Below are 21,461 nucleotides of genomic sequence, written 5' to 3'. Positions count from 1 at the left end.
TCTCACAGCTCCAGATTCAGGACTCACAGGAGACTGCATCGAACTTGGAGACCACAGTCAGAGAATATTGTGCATCGCTGCTTTATTACTTTGGCTACTGGGGGTCCCAGCCCATTTTCCCTATGAGCTCCAAACTCTGGTTGGGCTGAGTTCCCTGGAGCCTCTTCCCTTGGCGCTCAAACCACCGAATCAGGCTGCGATTCTGGGGGTGGATGCAGACCTTGCGTTGAGACAGGTGAAGCCTGGGAAAGGAAAGGTTCAAAGCCACGGTCATAACTGGGGGGACAAGGGTGAGACCCAGGAGTTAGAGGCAAAGGCCAGAGGAAAACCTGAGTTGGCATCAGAATTAGCAATTGGGATGGGGTTGAGATCAGCATCCAGAGTTGGGACTGAGGTCAGAGTCAGGGACAAATCGGGGCAGAGTCAACGCTCACACGAAGGCCTGGAGGTGACAGTCCCCGTCAGCTTCCTGAAGTTCCACTCGGATGACCCTCCTCAGTAGCTTGTTTGGGAGTGGCTGTCGGTAGAGCTGAGTACAGCATGCAGGGCTGATTGGCAGCGGCAATGCTAGGGGAACAGGACCGAGTGTTCAGAGGGCTTCTGACCCCAAACTCCATCAGAAGGCTGGAGGCTGGGCTTCCTGGGCCCCTTCCCCTCCATCCCAATCACCCAAATCCGGGCCTTCTAGACCTCCACTCACTCACCTCCTCCAGGGTCTGGGCTCAGGAACAACAGGAACAGCAGGAGGCCGCTGGTGGGCGAGGGTCCCTTCATGATGCTCAGCCTGGATGCTTCCTTCTCTCTCCTCCTTTCCTACCTGTTATCTGGGTGCCTTTTATACCTGGGGCACCAGGTGAGTCAGCCGCAGGTGAAGATGTATTGCTCATCTTGTGACATTCCTGGGCTCTAATTACCACAGACCCCTGTGCCACAAACCCCTCCTTTTTTAGGACTGCCATTTCCCATGGGCTTCTAAGTTCTGGGCAGAGAAGCTGGGGAGATGAGTTATGCACGTGGGGGCTGATGGTACAGTAAGGGGGGCAGAGGATCCATAGTGGCATCCAGTGAGGATATGCACACTCATACCTGTAGTTACACATTCACAGTCACACTTCAGTCACTGGATCAACCTCACATGGTCAGACAACCCCAGACAGAATCATATAGCCTCAGTTATACTCAAAGTCCCACACCCACACAGTTGTGTTTTCACAATCATCCCACCACACAATCACACTAGCATAGTCAAATTCTGATGGGGGCACTGTGGGTGGGGTGGGAGCACAGGGCAGGCTGGCATCAGCTTGCTTTCGTTTTCCCCTCCCTATTTCCTGTCCTAGCCTGCTTGTCTTATCAGCAGACATTGATGGGAATGGGTCCCGAAAGCAGACTTTTTGGCTGCTTCTCACCTGGGCCAGTCACATTCAGAGTGAGAAGCTGGGAGAAGTCCCTTTTGGGTGGTAATGTGGTGCCTTGGGGATAACTGAGGTGGGGGTTGCTTTTCCCAGGAAGATGAGACAGAGGAAGGATGAAGTAGATAAGAGCGCACATGAGGGAAGATCAAAGTTCTTTGGTGCCAGGTTGCTGCTGTCAAACAGGTAAAAGACCCAAGAAACCTTACCTTCCTGTTTTTGCCAAGTCCTGTTCCAGAGATGCCAGCCTCCTACCAGCAGGGGCCTGGGGCTTCCAGTCCTTGACTTTTTGAGACATCAGATTCCAGAGCTCAATTATCTCTCCTTTATTCTATTCAAATTCCTGTTTCTCTCTATTGTTGGCCTGGAAGAACTACCCCCCACCCCCACAACCAACCCTTACACCCTTTGCATCCCATACTCTTGCTAAAACCCCAAGCTCCCATCTCCCTGTCCCTTCTCTTTTAATCCTGTATCCAGCCCTTACCTCCTCTTCCCCTTAATCCCTCCACCCCAATGCAAAACTATGCCTCCTCTTCCTCCTCCTGTCCTTTCGAGGAAGCTGGGACCAGCAAAGGGTGGGGGCAAGCTGCTAAGTTTAGTGCCCTCGGCACCTTGAAGAATTTTCCGCTCTCGGTCTGGAAATTTCAACCCTCCTGTCCTGCTCTCTATGTGAAATGTAAGCCAAGTCATAACCCAATAATCCAGCCCTTATCTGGTTGTTTCAGGGATGCGGTCTGCAACCTGGTGCTCTGTGGCCAGCCACCTACCCTCTATGGGGCAGACCTACTCTTGGGACAGGGACTCACACTTCCCTGGGCATCTTCCTGCTGCACCAATCAGAAGGGACCATCAGCTCCCAGAACAGGGACTAATTCCCTACCAGGCCGAACAACTCGAGCTTCTCCTCATGCTTCTGTCCAGGTTAAGGCTCAGAGGTCCTTCCCTAGGGTCTGTTTTGTGGATATTCAGGAAGTCTGAGTATCCTGAGGATTCTGAGGTTTAGGTCCAGGGTTGGACAGGGTACTCCACTTTGGTCAGGGTTCTTGATGCAGACATTGTGAGGAAATGCCTCAAGAGCCTGTGTCCATTCTTGAGGGTGGCCACAACCCAGAGGTCACTCATCTTGGAATTTCTAATACCAGAGGCCTTAGAGTCTCTTACCCACCCTCCAGTCTGGACTTGTGCCCCAGAGCTTGGGTGCAGCCACTAAGGCACCATCATCTTGTCACAAATCTTCATCAGCTGGCTGTCTGTCACACACTGTGTAGTCTTTCCCAGACCAGTCAGTCCAGAGGGCTTGGAAGGAAGAAACCAAGTCTTCCAGATATGTACCCATCTCTCCCCTCTAGCTTCTCCAAAGACAGGGCCAGCTATAGCCTGCTATGGCAGGGGCGGCCCCAGGCTGAAAGCCAGCTCTGCCCCTACTCACAAACTGAGCTCTCTCTTTACCTTAATTCTTGGTGCCCTCCCTGGTGCTGGGGCGAGTCCCTAATTGAAAGCAGGTCCCCTAGGAGTCCCTGACTCTTCATCACTTAAGGAACTAGTGGATTTCAGGCCAACTAGATGACAAGACAGACAAGGAAGGTAGGGAGCAGGGGCCACTAGGTTCTCGTAAGGAGGTAACATGTGGGGGACTGATGCCAAGAATCTTTGTACTTCATTTATTTATTTATTGGTTGTGCCACACTGGCATGCAGGATCTTCGTTTCCCAACCTGGGATGGAACCTGTGCTCCCAGTGGTGGGAGCACACAATCTTAACCACTGGACCATCAGGGAATTCCTTGATGTCCATTATCTTTAAACTTGGGATCAGACTGGAGGAGCCAGTAGCTGGGGTGTTAACTGTAGGAAAGACCTTCAACAGTTCTAAGTCATTCCCCTATGGCAGGCTGACAGCACAGCTTCTGTGAATCTTTCCCTCCTCTCACAGCATACTTCCTACAACTATGGACTTGAAAAATATTTTAGATCCTCTCCCAGGAGAAGATTCTTCAGACACTTGGCAAAGTCCTGTCTAGGAGGAAGGTGGCAGCAGAGAGCTGGGGTTGTGAGAATTTAGGGATGCGGGGATCTGGTTGGGAGGAGGACCAGGTCAGGGTTATTCAGTTCCCTCCATACAGGGCACTCAGAGTGATGAGTGTGTGTGTGGCGGGGTGAGGGGTTAGGTGGTGGAAGGCAGTCATTGATAGTAAGGGGATGTTCATTCTGATGAGGGACCGTTAGGAATAATGGGAGCCTGTACACGGAGGGGCACTCTATCAGGGAGAGAGGCCCTGTCAGTAAGGAAACAGCCGGCGTGGACAGCGGCTCCCAGCCCGAATGGCGGCAGCGGCGGCAGAGTCAGAGGGCAGCACGGTGACTCTGGTTTAAATCTTTAATGCACCGGCTGGCTGAGCAGTGGCTGCAGGGGTGCGGCGCGGGAGGCTGCGGCCGGAGCGCTGGGGAGCAGTGCCCAGGCCGCTTGACAGACAGCTCATCAGGCCCCGCAGAGGCTCCAGCTTCTGCTCCCGAGGGTGCGCCGAGCTGTGGGGCGACCCGATACTGGCATGAGATGGGGCGGGAGCTCCCAGCTTCCCCCCGATCGGTTCTCCCGGACTGAGCTTCGCCCATTCCCCGGGCGGGTCCGCGGTATCGCAGCCCCCTCACCTCCGCTCCCTTCGCCACATGCGCAGCCAGGGGAAAAAGTAGAAGCAGCCCCAGTAGATCCTGCAAAGAGAAGGCAGAGCCGGGCGGGGCGGAGCGGGGCTGACCCCACAGACTCCGCCCCTTGGACGCCTGGCCCCTCTCTTGGAAGGTTCCGCCCCGCCCCCTAGAGGCGGTTCTCGATAGCCCACGCCCCTAAGAGGCCCCACCCCTCCCGCTTCTCCCGCCCCCAAAGAACACGCGCCCTCCCCACCCCCCCCACCCCGGAGCGGCTAAGGTTCCTCCTCCGCAGAACCCCGCCTCCACTCACTCCTCCTCCGCCTCCAGCGCCACCTCGTATCTCCTCAATCCCGACATGTCCTGGGTTCCGAACGTCTCCTGGGGAGCGGCATGATTGGATCAAGAATTCCCCAACCCCAGGTCCCCTTCTGTCATTCTGTGGACAAGACTGACTTGTTCTCGGGTAATATGAGACAGGTGCCCTGGGAAGACTCGGGACAGGGTTGAAGATCTGGGAAGCACTAGACATTAAGGGATTGGGAGGTCGGTCACCTCGGGGGCATGGGGCATTTAGCTGGATAGGGCTTGGAGGTCATAGGGCCGGGATATTTGGGGCCCCGGGTGAGGATTTTCGGGGGATAGGGTCACCTGCAGGGGGGCTGAGGGGTCGGCGCAGCCTAAACGCCCACCCTCCCTGGCTCCACCCCGGAAGCAGACCTTTACGTTTTGTCACAGTGGTAGCGTCACGCTCTAGGGGTGGGGCTTACCTATTACCCGGAAGAGGCGGAGCCATAGCATCTCTTCGGAGGAGGCGGAGACCAGATGTCACATTAGGAGGTGGAGCCAGAGCCTATGTCTAAAGCGGGGAGGGGGTGGTGTGGGGAGAGTAGGTACTTATTACTAAGGTGCAGGGCACAGAGCCCTCTTTTATAAGGATGGAGCCAGATTTTGGAGCTCCGCCCTGGGATGACGGAGACCTCAGCACCAGGCAGCAAGAAAAGAGCTTTGGGACGCTGTCCTGTACTGTTTTACCAAGCCCCTCTCCCCTCCATCTTGGCTTCTGCTCTGACAGTTGCCTTTCTTGTCTGACTCATTCTATATATATGATACTGGGCAGAGGAGGAATAGGTCTCCAGAGAGGGCCCAGTCTAGACAGGCCAGGCTATAGGAATACTTGTTGGCTGAGTGGCACGCGTCAACAGCCCTTCCTCTCTGAACTGAGACCCCGTTTCCTGAGATTTTTGTTCCTGCAGTCATATAACCAATATTTATTTAGTGACTACTCTGTGCTGGGGAATGTGTGTGGGCATGAGGAAACAGCAGTAAAGAAGACAGGCACAGATTCTGCCCTCAGAGAGCTTATCATCTGGGTTGGACCTGCACAGGGTGGGGGTGGGGGGTGGGGGTCAAAAGAGGCAATAAGATCACATAGAGGAAGCTAGCTGGCTGGGGGCTGTAGAGGCTATTGGACTGAAGTCAGGAAAGAGCAATTAACTTAGTGTGGGAGGTTGGAAATAGCTGCCCCAGTTGGTCTGGGGAGTCTGGGAGAGAGCCTTGTGGCTGGACAGTATGGGAGAAAATGACCAGAAATGAATGAAGTAAAAGTTAAGCTGAAGTGTGGAGAATGAATTCACCTCTCCTCTTCCCACCACCCCACACTCTTTTTCCCTCTTGTACCTATCTTCCCCTGCCTGGACTACATACAGACAGGTGACAGACAAATCCATTGATGCCAGTTGGAAGCTTTGCAGTCTGGGCGTGGAGAAGCTGTGCCTCTACCACAAGCGTCCTCACTAACACTTGCTCTTACACCCACAGTGACACTCCTGCCCTGTTGCAGCCGAGTCATGTCTGCAGGAGGCCTGGTCCCCACTGCTTTGGTGATTCACATCCCTTCACTCAGATGCAGGACTCTGTCTATTGTATAATAATTTGGCCTTTGTCCCTATTCCTGAAAGGGAGACACTAAATCTTTGGAATATCCCAACTAATACAAGTTCTTTGTTATTTGTGAGCCCCTTGGGTCACACCTGAATTTATGCTAAGAGACGAGGTGACTTGGGATAGAGGCTGGTCAGCAGAAAGACCAACCATATCATTGCAGAATTGAGGCTTTGAGCCAGCCTGTCTGGGGAGATTGAGTTATGTCACCAACAATTCATTCTTGCCTGTGTATGAAATCTCAGTAAAAATTCTGGACACCAAAGCTTGTGACCTTCCTGGTTGGTGAACACGTACTGTTGGTGAACACGTACTGGGAGGGTGATGTGCCCTTTGTGTCTCCGTGGGGAAAGAGCATGGGAGCTCTGCATTGAAATCCTCCTTGTGTGTCTTTCCATTTGGGTATTCCTGATTTATATTCAGTTCAGTTCAGTTGCTCAGTCGTATCCGACTGTTTGCGACCCCATGAACCACAGCACGCCAGGCCTCCCTGTCCACCACCAACTCCCGGAGTCCACTCAAACCCATGTCCATCGAGTCGGTGATGCCATCCAACCATCTCATCCTCTGTCGTCCCCTTCTCATCCTGCCCTCAATCTTTCCCAGCATCAGGGTCTTTTCCAATGAGTCAGCTCTTCGCATCAGGTGGCCAAAGTATTGGAGTTTCAGCTTTAACAGCAGTCCTTCCAATGAACACACAGGACTGATCTCCTTTAGGATGGACTGGTTGGATCTCCTTGCAGTCCAAGGGACTCTCAAGAGTCTTCTCCAACACCAGAGTTCAAAAGCATCAATTCTTCGGCTCAACATTCAGGAAACTAAGATCATGGCATCTGGTCCCATCACTTCATGGCAAATAGATGGGGAAACAGTGGAAACAGTGGCTGACTTTATTTTTCTGGGCTCCAAAATGCAGATGGTGATTGCAGCCATGAAATTAAAAGACATTTACTCCTTGGAAGGAAAGTTATGACCAACCTAGACAGCATATTAAAAAGCAGAGACATTACTTTGTCAACAAAGGTCCATCTAGTCAAGGCTATGGTTTTTCCAGTGGTCATACATGGATGTGAGAGTTGGACTATAAAGAAAGCTGAGCGCCGAAGAATTGATGCTTTTGGACTGTGGTGTTGGGAGAAGACTCTTGAGAGTCCTACTTTATTAAAAACTAATTGTGAGTATAGAAATTCTGAGTTGTACGAGTCATTCTAGTGAACTTTCGGATCTGAGTTTTAGAGCCTCCTGGACTTGTAGCTAGTTAGTCAGAAATGCAGGTGGCCTGAGGACCCCACTTGTTGCTGGCGTCCAAGCAAGCTTGTTGGGATTGTGCCCTTAAGCCTGTGGAATCTAACACTAGCTCTGGGTGGTTTGTGTCTCAATTGAATTGAAACAACTCCTGGGCTCCCCTGGTGGCTCATTGGTAAATAATCCACCTGCCAATGCAGGAGACACAGGTTTGATTCTTGGGTCGGGAAGATCCTCTGGAGAAGGAAAAGGCAGCCAACTCCAGTATTCTTGCCTGGGAAATCCTATGGACAGAGGAGCCTGGCAGGCTACAGTCCATGGGGTCACAAAAACTCAGACAGGGCTTAGCAACTAAACAACAACAACAAGAATTGCTAGCAGAATACCTTTCCACTGAATACACTCCCCACTCTCTCCATCTGTCTGGGTGAAACTTTTTTCCCTTTCATAACTCGCTGTTCCCATAGCTTCCCTGTTCCCATTTCCCACTGCTTGTCTTTAGCTCTGAGAACCTCAACATGCAACTTTTTGGACAAGGCAAGGGGACTGAATTGCCCTATTAGGGGAGGGTTTGCAGTGTCATCCTCTTGAAGGCATTTGAACATCAGTTTTTTTTTTTTTTTTTTTAATTTATTGATTTTGGCTGCATTGTGCAGCATGTGGGACCTTAGTTCCTGACCAGAATCAAACCTGTGTTCCTGCCTTGGAAGCTCAGAGTCTTCACCACTGGACCACCAGAAAAGTCTCTTGAACTTCAGGTTTAAGGCAAAGGGTCAGAGCTTAGTTCAGAATTAGAGATCAGAGCAAGTGGGGTGCCTCCCTTTTTCTGAGGTTTCTCCTCACTCCCACCTCTTCTCTGTGGTCCTAAGATTACTGGAGTGGGAAAGATGGCACCCAGCTGGTCCCCTGGATTCCCTGAGGACAGACACAAGTAGCAGGTTAAGCCCGAAGACGGTCTCCTCCCGGGTGTCGCTAAGCCCATCACAGTGCCTACACATCCATCGTCTGAGACATGTTCCTGTCTTGACTGAGCAGGGCTAAAACAAAGGTTCTTTGGAAGCAGGCCCAGCTCTCGGGGTGCTAGGGCTTTACCTCCTGGCCCAGCCAGCACTGTCCCTCTCCCCCACTATTTTCCTAGGCTTCAAACTGAGCCTAGGCAGCGGAAGGAGCATAAGGGCGCCTTGACTTAAAACACCCCCTTCTGCCATGACTTCCCTATCCTCGAGACTGAGAGGGGATTTCTGAGGAGAGCGGCTGGTCAATTCACAGAGACACAAGAAAACTAGAGATGAGAATGGGGAGCAAGTGTTTTCCTAACCTGATTAGAGGGACCCAAGAGACAGACCAGAGGAGGAGACCTCTCAGGAGACACAATTGTGGAGTGTTGTTTTGTTTCCCATTCCCAGCCTTAAAGCATATGATGTGACAAACCTAACTATGGGCCCATTTTTGTCTTTCCATCATCCATCCATCCATCCATCCATGTGTCTGTATGTCTCCCCATCTTTGTCTCTTTATTTTCCCATCTTGCCTTTCATCTATCTTTTCACATCTTTATCTTCATTTATTCATTTGTATGTTTAAACATTGGAAGGACTGATGCTGAAACTGAGGCTCCAATACTTTGGCCACCTGATGTGAGGAGCCAACTCATTGGAAAAGACCCTGATGCTGGTAAAGATTGAGGGCAGGAGGAGAAGAGGGTGACACAGGATGAGATGGTTGGATGGCATCACTGATTCAATGGACTTGGGCTTGAGCAAACTCCAGGAGGTCGTGAAGGACAGAGAAGCCTGGTGTGCTGCAGTCCAGATTGCAAAAAGATGGACACGACTTAGTGGCTGAACAACAAGAACAATGTTTAACCACTAGCCATCTATTAATACATTCATTCATCTATCAAGTTATGGTAATAATTAACATTTGTTGATACTTAAGTGCCATGCACCATGCTAAATGCTTTAAAATAATTTTCTCATCGCAGATCTCTGAAGTAGAATGCTGTGAGTGATGTTTTTGTTCATGCAGACATTTTTCTATACTCCTTTTTCTGGCTTCTTTAGAGAATTTCTCTCTCACTTCATGTGGTCCTGTTGGCTTTGTCAGTCATAGTGTTCTGCCCAGAGTACCTCCTTGCCTGGCCACTGTAATATATTGAAGAACTGAGTTTATGTCATAAGCACAGTTCAAAGGTTTGCATGAGATTTGATGTTAGGAGAAAGAGGGCCTCTGTTTTGGATCACTTACTATACAGATTTAGACCTGAGGCTTTCAGTGGCCATATTTTCTGCTGCTAGAAGATAACCTGTTTATAATAGGAATAAGGCCCCTACAAAAAAGGATTAGTGAGAAGTCAGGTTAAAAGATGGAGATAACATCATTTGAATCCCTGGGTCCAACCAGGGCTGAAGTAGACTAAATCTTAATCTGTGATATGACATATTTAACTTTTTGCTTAAGGTACTTTAAGTTGGGTTTTGTCATTTTCAACAAAGAAAGGCCTGGATAATGATCATTGTATTATTATCCCCATACAGATGAGGAACTAAGGCCCAGAAAGATTAACTTGCCCAGTGTTTCATGGCTTATAAATGGCAGAAAACTGGTGCCTATTTGGAGCAGAACTCTGATACACTACCTATATATGTCTGTCCATCTGTTTGTTCATCCATCCATCTATTGATCTATCCCATTTATTTATTTATCTGGTCATCCTCCAATGCTAAGACGCCAAAGACAATAAGACTTGCCAACTCCCATTTGAGGCTGGGTTTGGATCAGAGGTTAGCAAACCTTTTTGATAAAGGTCTAGATAATAAATAAGGTTTTGCAGGCCATACTGTTTCTGTAGCCCCAAAGTAGCCATAGACTAAATGATTAGGCATGGCTATATTCCAATAAAGCTTTATTTACAAAAGCAGGCAGCAGGCTGGCCGGGCCATAGCTTGCCAATCCCTGATCTGGATCAGTGCAGAAGATGCATACATTCTGTCATTGTTGGGAACATGAGTAGGGAATGGAAACCTATATCCCTTGCATTTGCCATTACTCATGTAGTGGAAACAACAGAATTTTTTACTCAAACTCTTGTATTTGAATCCAATTTTAGAACCCTGGATAGTCAAGGAAATGGGATCTGTAAAATGGGAATAATTTGTATCTTGTGAGGTAGTCCATGTGCCTGACTCACAGTGAGTGGGTGCTCAGTGGTGGTTAGGTCCATTCCCCTTTCTCATTTATCACCTCCCATGAATTACCAGTATCAGGAGGCCTCTCTGTTTTTAGGGTGTCTGGAATGTGGTAGGGATAGTTTAGTCTGGCTTGCTGAGCTCAGGAGCTTCTAAGAATGAGCTTCAACTTCTAAGAATGAGCTTTCATGCAAGTTATAAAGATTAAGCTCTTGCATACTCCAAATTTCTTTTTAGTAGCTCTACCTCAACTATTTTTATGAGACTGACGTGCTACCTACTGCGCTAACGGGGCACCTACCTCAACTATTTTTAAAAAATAATTTTATTTATTTATGGCTGTGATGGGTCTTCCCTGTTGCACTTTTTTCTAGTTGTGGCAAGTAGAGGCTACTCTTCATCGTGGTGCACTGGCTTCTTACTGCGATGGCTTCTCTCCTTGCGGAGGGTAGGCTCTAGGTGCATGGGCTTCAGTAGTTGTGCCTCATGGGCTTAGTTGCCCCACAGCATGTGGGATCTTCCCAGATCAGGGATCAAACCAGTGTCTCCTGTATTGGCAGGCAGACTCTTTACCACTGAGCCACCAGGGAAGCCCCTACCCCATCTCTTATCTGCATTATTCCAAAACTGTAACCAGCCTGCCAGTGCCTAGCTGTCTAGTTGACAGTCCCCATTAGGACTTCCCTGGTAGTCTAGTGGTTAAGAATCCACCTGCCAATGCACGGGACACAGGGTCAATCCCTGGTCTGGGAAGATTCCACATGCTGTGAGGCAGCTAAGCCCATGTGCTGCAACTACTGAGCCTGCACGTCTAGAACCTGTGCTCTGCAACAAGAGAAGTCACAGCAGTGGGAAGCCTGAGCTCCACAACTAGAGAGTAGCCCCCACTCACCACGACTAGAGAAAGCCCACGGACAGACCCAGTGACAGCTACAAAGAAATTAATTAATTAAAAAGAAATACCTTCTTTTATTAAGTCCACAATTCAGGTTATTACCCTGTTTGCCTGGTAGCTTTTTAACCTTTTCCTTCCAAAAAAATACCCTTCTCCAGGAGGAAAGATTATGTCCATGTGTGTTTCTGTGCCTGCTCCCATGACAGTGTGTGTGTGTAATAATGTATATGTGTCTATATGTGCCCTTGTGTCTGCATTGTGATTATGTACTTAAGTGTCTGTGGTGTGGCCTTGATAGATGTGAGTGGTTGGCTGTGTGACTGATTATGTGCTTGTATATGTGTGTGGGTATGGACATATGCATGTGGGTAAAGGTGTCCCCACCTGTGTGTTCATGTGTCTGTGTGTGTTCTGACTGGTTAATCCATCTGTTGACCTCACACGGCCTGCAGAGGGCATCAGTGCATAGGGAAAGGGGGTGTGAGGCTCCTGGCCTGAGTGCCAACCTCCTGGGGCCTGCAGAGGGCGTCTCGTATACAGAGGAAACGGCGTGTGTGGCTGGTGGAAGTGGGGCTCTAGCCTGAGGAGCCTGGGCCCTCTTTATTCCAGAAAGAAGCGGGAAATGAGCAAGAAATCAGATGACCCAGCTTCTGGAAGTCCCCGATCCTAGGAAGGGGTTTGCTTCACTGCCCCACCCTTGTTCTCCAATCCCTCTATCCCTGTCCCGAGGGTCCCGGCCCAGCCTACAGGGCAGAGATGGCCCTGCAGTTCCAGTGTGGGTAGATGTTGCACAGGACTTCTGGAGGTGACGGTACCTCAGAAGGGGAAGGGCGTCTTGAGCAATAGTGCACCCTCCTCCCCTTCCTCCTTCCCTCAGGAGCTTCATGTAAAGCCCCTGCCAGGATTTCCTGAACACCCTCTCTCTTTCATTTTCTGCTGTTTGGGCCACTCTAGGCCCTAGGGTTTCTGGGCTTGAACTGAGCTTTCTCAGGAGAAGTGTAGGAGACAAGGGTCCCTGAAATCAAGCAGTAGGTGGCCTGTGTGGCTGGTGATGAGCCCTCAGGGTTGGGAGGACAGAGGGAAGGCAGAAGAGGCTCTGCAGAGGAGGGACCTCCGCAGAGCCTTGAGGATGGGTGAGGCAGGAGGGAGGACATTCCAGGCAGGATGAACAGCAAGCACAAAGGCTAAGAGGAGGGATGGAGTTTGTGATCAATCCTGATGTGGGTGAGGCAGTGGAGGGCGAGTGGTGTGAGAGGCTATGTATGTGGGGAATAATCCCTGGGGTATTTAGGGCACCTCCTGGTGATGCCAGGCTCAGTGGTCAAAGTTCATGGAGGACCCTGTGACCTTAATCAGGGAGGACCATCAGGGGTTAGTATCCTTTGGGTGTGAAAGTTCGGGTCTCTTAGCAGGTATAGGTACTTCCTAGGTGGCTCAGTTAGAGAATCTGCCTGCCATTGCAGGAGACATGGGTTCGATCTCTTGGTCAGGAGGATCCCCTGGGGTAGGAAATGGCAGCCCACTCCAGTATTCTTGCCTGGAAAATTCCATGGACAGGGGGGAGTCTGGCAGGCTATAGGACATAGGGTCGCAAAGAGTCAGACTAGACAGGTCGACTGAACACACACACACACACACACACACACACAGAGCAGGCATAGAATGTCAACCAGCCAAAATGGCAGTTGGAGATAAAGGGAATGACTTGTGGAGGAAGTGTGGTAAACAGAATTTAAGCTTCCTCCTTAATGGTGTGCATGCCCTGTCTGGTCTCCTCACTTTGAGGGAATCCTCTGGGCCTCTAGACCTGTGAATGCGGTGGGATATCAATGGTGTGGTTAGGTTATACTATATGGCAACAGTGAAGGGATTTTGCAGACGTAACTAAGGACCCCAAATTAGTTACCTTTGAGTTAGTCAAAAGGAAGATTCCCCTGCCTGGGCCTGACCTAGTTAGGCGAGCCCTTAGGAAATGTGTCCAGAGCCAAGAAATAAGAAGCAGCAGCAGAAGCGCTCACGTTGCCCTTGAAGAAGCAAGCTGCCATATTGTGAAGAGGGCCATGGAGCAGGGTACTGCAGGCGGTTCTAGGAACTCAGGGCGTCAGTCCTAAACCCACAGCTGCCAACACCCAGTGGATTTGGAAGAGGACTCAAGAGTCCGAGATGAGATGGCAGCCTGGCTGACACCTGAGATCAGCCTGATGAGACCCCGCGCAGAGGACCCAGTTAACCTGTACCTGACCGTCGGCCCACAGAAACTGTGAGCTAACACATTCAGACTGTTTGAAGCTGCTAAATTTGCGGTGATTTGTTACACAGCACTAGAAAACTAATATAAGAAAGAAATAATAAATCCTAGTCAAGCCCTAGGACTAGTTCCAGAACTACTGACTTTTATTCATACTTCCTTCCTGGCTGTGAAATTCCCTATTTCTTTAACTGACTCCTATTTTCCTTCATCCCCCTTTATTCCATTCTTTTTTTTTTAAATGAGAGGTTTTAATTTAATTATTTATTTGCTTCTTTATTTCTGGCTGTGCTGGATCTTCGTTGCTGCGTGTGGGCTTTCTCTAGTTGTGGCGAGTGGGGGCTACTCTCCGGTTGGCGTGCATGGGTTTCCCACGGTGGTGGCTTTTCCTGCTGTGGAGCACCGGCCCTAGGGAGCGTGGGCTCAGGAGTTGTGCACGGGCTTAGTTGCCCCATGGCATGTGGAGTCTTCCTGGAGCAGGGATCGAACTGGTGTACCCTTCAGTGGCAGGTGGATTCTTTTATTTTTATTTTTGCCACTTGATTTTTTGAATTGAAGGATATTTGCTTTGCAGAATTTTGTGGTTTTCTGGCATACATCAACAAGAATCAGCCATAGGTACACCCGTGTCCCCTCCCTCCTGAACCTCCTTTCCCTTCTCCCTCCCTACTCCACCCTTCTAGATGGTGGGTTGACTCTTAAGCACTGAACCACCAGGGAAGTTCTATTCCATTCCTGAATACAGGTTGTTGTGGTGATATTACTACCACTCACTAAGATTCTGGTTTGCTTCCCCTCCTGGCAGTTGCTCCCTTGAAGTTGGGCATGGGTGTATGGCTCACTTTAGCTGGTGAAATGTGTACAGAAGTGGTGTGTGTCATTTGTGGATAGGAGCATTTAAGGAAGGGTTTCTCTTGCTGTCTTGCCTGGCTGGAGCCATCATGGAAACGTGTGTTGATCTGAAAGAACCTGCCAAGGGATTGAAGCAGCCTGGAATGTTGAGCTGAGCCACCACATGGAGCACAACTGTGCTAGAGATCGCCTAGATCCACCGCAGGCCTGGTATGTGGGTGGAATAGAATCTTGTGTTCAGCAGCCACTCAGATTTAGATGTCATTTGTTATTGCAGCATCACCCAGCCTATCCTGACCAATCAGGTGTGCTGCTGGTGATCACTATGTGTCGTAGAATAGGGAGATGAGATTACAATAAAACTAGAGGAGGGATGGATGTCATTCTGAGTTCTTGGATTTAGATTTGGCTTTTGCTGTAGGATGAATTGTGTCCTGCGACCCCAAGAATTCATATGTTGAAACCCTAAGCCTCTACGTGACAGTGTCTAGAGAGAGGGTCTTTAAGGAGTAATTTAGGTTAAATGGAATCATAAGGGTAGGGCTCTAGTCTTATAGGACTGTGGCCTTCAAAGAAGAGGAGGAAAGAGAGAGATCTCTGCCCTGTGATGACATAGTAAGAAGGTGAGCATTGCACGCCAGGAGGAGAGCTCCCAAGAGAAACCTACCATGCTGGCACCTTGATACTGAATGTCTAACCTCCAAAACAGTGAGAGAATAAATGTTGTTTAAGTCATTCAGTCCATGGCATTTTATTATGGCAGCCCAAGCTAAGACAGATATGGTAATTGCCAAGGCTCTGAAGAGTTTATCTTTGGGGATCAGTGAATCTTTTCGGTTGTATAGACAAAAGTGATCTTACATTGGATGATACCCTTAAAATGTTAAGTCTAGGGTTTGGGAAGAAGGATGCATGTTGTTGTTGGACAGTCATAGAATGAACTATCGAGGTATTTATCTTTATTTTTTCCCCCACTGCCCACAGTCTTAACCCCTTTGTATGTTTGAGGGATTTCCTATTATATTAGTCTCAGTTATCAATAGAACTTATCTTCCATTGTAGAATCCCCAAAAGATTATATTAGGCTCCCTGAAGCCCAAGACAGTATGTCTTACTTGCTGTTGTGCCACCAGCACCTAGAACAGTGCCTGGTATGAATAAATATTCTGAGTTCCAGACAGTGATATGGCGTCACTTTAGACACAAGGGTTCGCCAGGGCTGGGACTCTATGTCATGGCAGCCTTTAAATCACTGGGGACCCTACATTAACAGATACTCTGACCCTAAGATTCATCGATCCCCTTAGGGCTGCCATGCCAGAGGGTGCCATTTACATGGGCTACACGGAAAAATGGTTGTGGCAATACATTGCTGCTGTCCTGCCTGACAGGCTGGGGAATTTCTGACAGGTATAGTATTTCCCAAGAGGAATGGTGTCCTGATAGTAATGAGGGGACGTTGAATGGGGGTCTTGTCAGCAATGGGGACACCAATAGGTATGGGATGTGCTGCCAGGATTCCTTAATTGATGAAGGGCTTTACAGTGTTGGGCCCCTACAGGTAGGAAGGGGTGCCTTCCTCTTGGGGGAAGATCCTTGAAATCATGGTCTGACAGGTATGAGGTTGGCAAGGTGATAGAGGTTTTGATGGTGATGGGTCCAGATTTCCAGTGAGTGCGATTCTGAGATCCAGAACTGTGGGGAGGTGGGTTGGGATGGGTCCTGTTATCTGGCAGGGCAGTGTTGAAGCTGCTAGGGTTATAGCCCTCCAGCTTTGGCTGGACTGCTTTGCCGGGGAGCCCACATCTTCTGCTTCCCCTTTGAGCCATGGAAGATTCAATGGTCCTAGGGATAGAAGTGGGATGGGAGGTCTGACATCCCCATCTACGCTGATCCTCAGACTCCACCCTCACCCTTGTCCTCCTCCCCATCCTGCCCATGCCTGGCCCTTCAGGAGATGGAAGTAGCTGTCAGAGTGGCTCCTTCAGGAGTCTGATCCCACCCTTGCAGCCCCCAGATGCTCTGCCCTGCAGGGGTTCCAGCCAGACTGGATCAGAGGCCCCTGAGAGGCCTACTCCTTCCAGAAGTCCCACCCACCAAACCCCTAGACAGGCTCCTATCCCTGCCCTCTGGGTCCCAGCCCTGCCCTCCATTCCCCCTTTCATTTCAACATTACCAGGTCCTGGCCTCTGCTACTCCCTGGGAATGGAGGTAAGAAGATGGGCATAGTTGTAGCCTAAGCCCCTTCTCCACTCTCCATTCTTGGGAAAACTGAGGCCTGAGCAGACCTGGAGAACCTGTGCTCACTTTCTCCTGGATGCTCAGGGGAGGGAGGCTCCCCTTCTGCTGGAGAGGTCAGCCCAGGAGGCCTCCAAGGGGCATATCTGTGTCTGAACTCTAGCCCTGGGATCCTGCCCAAGGTCTCCAGCTTCTTCTCTCCTTTTTAAAATAAAATATTTATTTATTTGGCTGCGCCAAGTCTTAGTTGCAGCACCCAGGGTCTTTAGTTGTGACCTGCAAACTCAGTTGCAGCATGTGGAATCTAGTACCCTGACCAGGGATCAAACCTGGGCCCCCTGCATTGGGGGCATGGAGTCATAGCCACAGGACCAGCTACTTCTTTTGTGTTTTCCCAGCCTTTCCTAGGAATCCAAGCCTGTCCACCCAATCTGGCCATCCCAGCTGCCAGCCCTCAGCTCAAGTACTACCCGCCCAGCAGACTTGGACTGCGGCCTCAGCTTTTCTACTCACTAGTCGAGTGGACTCATGAGCTCATTCTACCTCTCAGTCTCCTCATATATAGAATGGGATGAGTGATCTCACCTCACAGGGTTGTTTGAGGATGCAGTAATAATGTACATAAAGGACTCAGCTTGGAGTCTGACCCAAAGCCAGCCGTCAAAGCAGTGGCTCTCATGTTCTCTGAGGGCCCCTTCCTTCCTCAGACCTGCCCCTGCTGTATTATTTCCCACTTTTTACTTAGGAGGTGGGTCACCTCAGTGAGGTGGTATGTGTGGTAGCTAAGAGTACAGATTCTGGAGCTGATCTGCCCAGCTGGGATCCCCCCAGGCTCTGCCACTTTACTGGCTGTGCAGCGTGGGTAAGTTACTTAACCTCTGCACCTCAGTTCCCTCAGCTACAACTGAAGAATGATATTAGCACTTGAAGAGCAGTGTCCAGTACTTAGTAAGCACTGGGGGTGGTTTAGCTAGTACTACCAAGCCAAGTCCTCCCACGTGGACAAAGAAAGTCTCAGACCATCGAGAAAGTCCTCTGACCAGAAAAGTGCCTGTTCATTACGGCAGAGGGGCTCTTGGAGGAAACTCCCCACTTGGGAGTCTTGCTCCCCAGTGAAGCTCTTATTTCCAAGGTTTTCTGTCTGTTCCTGAGTTTCCCGGACGCCAGAGAAGGGGTTGTGTGGTGGGGGCTTGCCGAGAAATTGAACACGAGATGTTGAAAATCTGATCAAAACCGTATGGAGCTGGCTCTGAGCAAACACTTAGCCATGTAACAGAGACAGCCCCGCTGTCTGGAGAACTGGATGTGCTCCAGGTGTGAGTGGTGGTGGGATAATCGTGGGAAAGGGTCAGATTCAATTCCATTGTTTGATAATCAGTTGTGCACTGGGCCTTGTTCTGTGCCAGGCTCTGGGCAGAACAGTGTTGGCAATGGAGATGGACAGGCCCAGTCCTCTTCACTGGCAACTGTTTCATGGAGGTTTTTTTTTTTTTTTTTTGGCTGTTGTCAGCTTGTGCGGTCTGAGTTCTCCGATCAGGGATTAAACTGGGGTTCCAGCAGTGAAAGAGCCAAGTCCTAACCCCTGGACTGCCAGGGAATTCCCCTGTGGACAGGAAGCTTTTTGTCTGCCATATTTACCATTTGTTTTTGTTGTTCGGTTGCTCAGTTGTGTCTGACTCTTGGTGACCCCCTGGATGCAGCACACCAGGCTCCCTTGTCCTTCACTGTCTCCCGGAGTTTGCCCAAACTCATGTCCATTGAGTTGATGATGCCATCCAACCATCTCATCTTCTGTCGCCCTCTTCTCCTCCTGCCCTCAGTCTTTCCCAGCATCAGATTCTCTCCCATACCGTTCACCTCCATATTCACCATGGAGGTGGATACAAAGGCTGGGAGCTCCCTGAGCAAGGATGTCAGGTCCCTTTAGGGAGATGTAGGCTCCTGGGACCACAGGCCTTCAGGTAGGGAGCTGACACTCAGTTGCCAGCCTTAAACCCATAGCGAGTATCGTGTGCCTGAGAGAGGAAGGTGTCAGCTTGGAGGCAGGCAGCAGGCTCCCATATCCTGGTAAGGGAGCTGGCAGTCCACCCCATCCCTCAGAGAGAGAGAGCTGGCAGCTTCATCGCTGTCATGCAGGCAGGTCGGCAGCTGGCTCTTCAGAACGTGGGAGAAATAAAGTCTCAGCACTTGTCAGTGAATCATAGCGAAACAAGAGAGGTATTGATTAGATGAAATCAGATGCCGAGAATGTTTAAGTGGATCTGGACAAGTCACAGACTGCTGGGCTAAGCCCTCCTGTGTCTGGCGGGGAGATAAGGGAAGAAGCCCCAGTGCCCTGGAGGGTTGGTAGCTAGGGGTGGGGAAAAGAGGGAGGGAGAAAGCCAGGAGGAAGGGCACTGGCTGGAGGAGAGCTGAGAGGGCTTGGGCTTCCTGGAAATTCTTCCCCCTCCAGGTCTCCAGGGTCCAGCAGGGGGCTGCTCAAGCCACTTCACCAGCTCTTGGATCGGTTTCTCTCTTCCCAAACCTCAGCTTCATTCCTAGAGTGTGGTCCCTGGGTCCTTTCTGCCTTTCTGAATGTGCATGACTTTGGGGGAGCCTGTGTGAGTGTTGGGAGGGTGGGTTAGCCTAAGACTAAAATAGTTAGGAATTAAGTCTTTTTTTGGAGTGACTCTGAAAAATTCAGCACCCCCTCCTGCTGCCCACACATGACAGATGTGGGGAGGCAGGCCTTGGAGGGGGCAGTGCAGGAAAGGACTTGCCCGGATTTGCACAGTGAGGGGCAGAAACAGGACTGGAGAATTGTGACCTATTCCTGTGTCTCCTCCCCTGACAGTGGCAGTATCAGGGAGGTGGTGTGTTTGGGTGGGGGTGGGGGGGCTCCGTCCTGGTAACACCTCCTCAGGACTCCTGCCCTCGTCTTCTCTACGCCATCTGTTCATTTTCTCAAGCCTCCAGAAGGAGAGTTTGTATCTGCCCCAGTGGCAGACTGAACTCTGCTTGGCTTCACTGGGAACTGAGGATGTGCGGGGATGTGCCCGGCTCCCACCTGTGTTTGTCCTCTGCCTGCTGCGGTGCAGGGCACAGGTCCAAAGGGATCTCTGGGGCTTCATGGTTGGCTGACTTAATGGATGGGTTAATGGATGGATGAGTTGGCGGGGAACCGGTGGATGGATGGGTGGAGTTCTAATGGACGCAGAGACAGCTAGATGGATGGGAGCATGGATGCATGAATGGATGGGTAGTTTCCCGCAGGTAGCAGAGCCAAGTTTCCTGGCTATACCAGTTGTTCTTGCAGACTATCCCTTTTCCACCCACTCCTGCGTCTCGGAGTTTTTTTTCAGGTTTTGAACACCCACTCTTAGGAGCAGAGGTGAGAACGAAGCTTCTGTGCTCTCAGTCCAGTGAGGCGGGCTGGCACAGTCCCCTGGCCTCTGCTTCCCTCCCCTGTCTGCCCAGGGCCGCCCAGCTGTGCCTTGATTCCCGGATGAGGGATATGGTGCGGTGGCGGCCTCTGCTCCCAGATGAGGATGCTCAGTGTGGTATACTAGCTGTCATTCCCAACCCCAAGAGCACAGACTTGCTGCTTCCTGCCAGACAAGCCCTTAGGGGCCGTAGTCGGGAGACCAGCCAGCCTCCCCAGGGGACTTCCCGAGCATGAGGAGGTCATTCCTCCCACAGAAGCCTTGTGGGATGTTCCACGAGTCAAGGGCTTTCATCTCCCAGAACTGAGACTCCTTCCCTGCGACTCCACTGGCCTCAGTCCCTGGAGCCCATGTGGCTATGAAGTGGTGGTGGGTTCCCCAAGAGCTGAATCTCCCCAGCTCTGTGGCTGCTCCTTGGTCTTCCTTCTTCCACTCTGACCTCTGGCTCCCAGGTCTGCCTGGCAGTATCCCTGAGAAGCAGGGCCCCAGTATTGCCACGTGGACCCAGCTGGGGCTGGAACTAGGTTAGACTGAGTGGGCAACAGAGAAGGCTGGTTGGGAGGTGAGATTCCGTCTGGACAGATGGGCCCTCACCCCTGGCTGCAGAGCCTTTTTTTTACATATTTATCTGTTCTCCAGACAAGTATTTATTGACTGATTACCTTGTGCCAAACAGCGTGCTGGACACCAGGGAGACAGTGGAAACCAAAATAGACGTGATCCCTGTTCAGGAAGGCTGAGAAACTAGCAATTATAACTCAGCATCTTGAGTGCTGCAGGAGGAGAGGGGCAGAGGGCCCTGGGATCTTGGGAGGGAGGGAGGCTTCCTAACCCTGTGTGGAGGAGGGAAGGAGGGAAGGCTTCCTGGAGGAGGAGTCATCCAGACCCAGATGGGAAGCCAGGCAGGCAGAAGAGAGAGAAGAGTGTTCCAGAGAGTGGGAATGGTGTGGGTGGCTGGGTCGTCCCCCGCCAACCCCCCAACCCCCGGCAATAGAGTTGGGCCCCTGCCCCTCCACTAGCCATGAGAGCTGGTTCCCAACCAGTCCCTTCCCTGCCCCCAGCAACACCAGATCCCTGGGAGACCTGGATGCTTGAGCACTTGTCCTGGAGAGCAAAGACTCGGAGGCCTGAGAGAGTTTTGGGTCGTTCAGGGAACTGACACAGGTTTAGTGTTGCTGAGCCTTGGAGTGTGACAGGGCTGTGAGGAGAGAGGAGGTGGGGGCTGATCATGGGAGCTGATCCTGAGAACACAGGGTGTTAGGAAGAACTTGCTCAGGCTGCTGAGTGGAAACTAATCCTGCCATTCTATCTCCCCTTTCCTGTCACAGTCCTCCCCGACAGGCAGCAAACATATGGCAGACAGACAGACTCG

The 21,461-nt window shown here is 50.7% G+C and overlaps 2 protein-coding genes across 3 annotated transcripts; both read right to left on the bottom strand.

Annotated features, from left to right (window-relative positions):
• Positions 1 to 53: 53 nt before the first annotated feature.
• CCL27 (C-C motif chemokine ligand 27) lies at positions 54 to 1,747 on the bottom strand. The gene is made up of 3 exons (XM_061163775.1): positions 705 to 1,747; positions 435 to 567; positions 54 to 242 (listed from the first exon to the last, which is right to left on the bottom strand). Exons 1-3 carry the CDS (start codon positions 772 to 774, stop codon positions 95 to 97), a joined length of 351 nt encoding a protein of 116 aa, XP_061019758.1. The 5' UTR covers positions 775 to 1,747; the 3' UTR covers positions 54 to 94.
• A 1,329-nt stretch (positions 1,748 to 3,076) lies between these two features.
• Positions 3,077 to 5,391, bottom strand: LOC133071439 (uncharacterized). 2 transcript variants are annotated; one of them, XM_061164023.1, is made up of 4 exons: positions 4,709 to 5,391; positions 4,371 to 4,438; positions 4,064 to 4,123; positions 3,077 to 3,940 (listed from the first exon to the last, which is right to left on the bottom strand). In XM_061164023.1, the coding sequence occupies exons 2-4, from the start codon at positions 4,415 to 4,417 to the stop codon at positions 3,784 to 3,786; spliced, it is 264 nt and encodes an 87-aa protein (XP_061020006.1). In that variant the 5' UTR covers positions 4,418 to 4,438; positions 4,709 to 5,391; the 3' UTR covers positions 3,077 to 3,783. The 2 variants fall into 2 exon arrangements, with proteins under 2 accessions (XP_061020006.1, XP_061020007.1); XM_061164024.1 differs by lacking the exon at positions 4,709 to 5,391 and having other exon boundaries at positions 4,371 to 4,690.
• Between the last annotated feature and the right edge of the window lie 16,070 nt (positions 5,392 to 21,461).

The sequence above is a fragment of the Dama dama genome, chromosome 16 (assembly GCF_033118175.1).
Source record: "Dama dama isolate Ldn47 chromosome 16, ASM3311817v1, whole genome shotgun sequence".
Taxonomy (NCBI): Eukaryota; Metazoa; Chordata; class Mammalia; order Artiodactyla; family Cervidae; genus Dama; species Dama dama.
The sequence above is the reverse complement of the archived record's forward strand: the minus strand, read 5'-3'. Positions and strand labels throughout refer to the sequence as shown.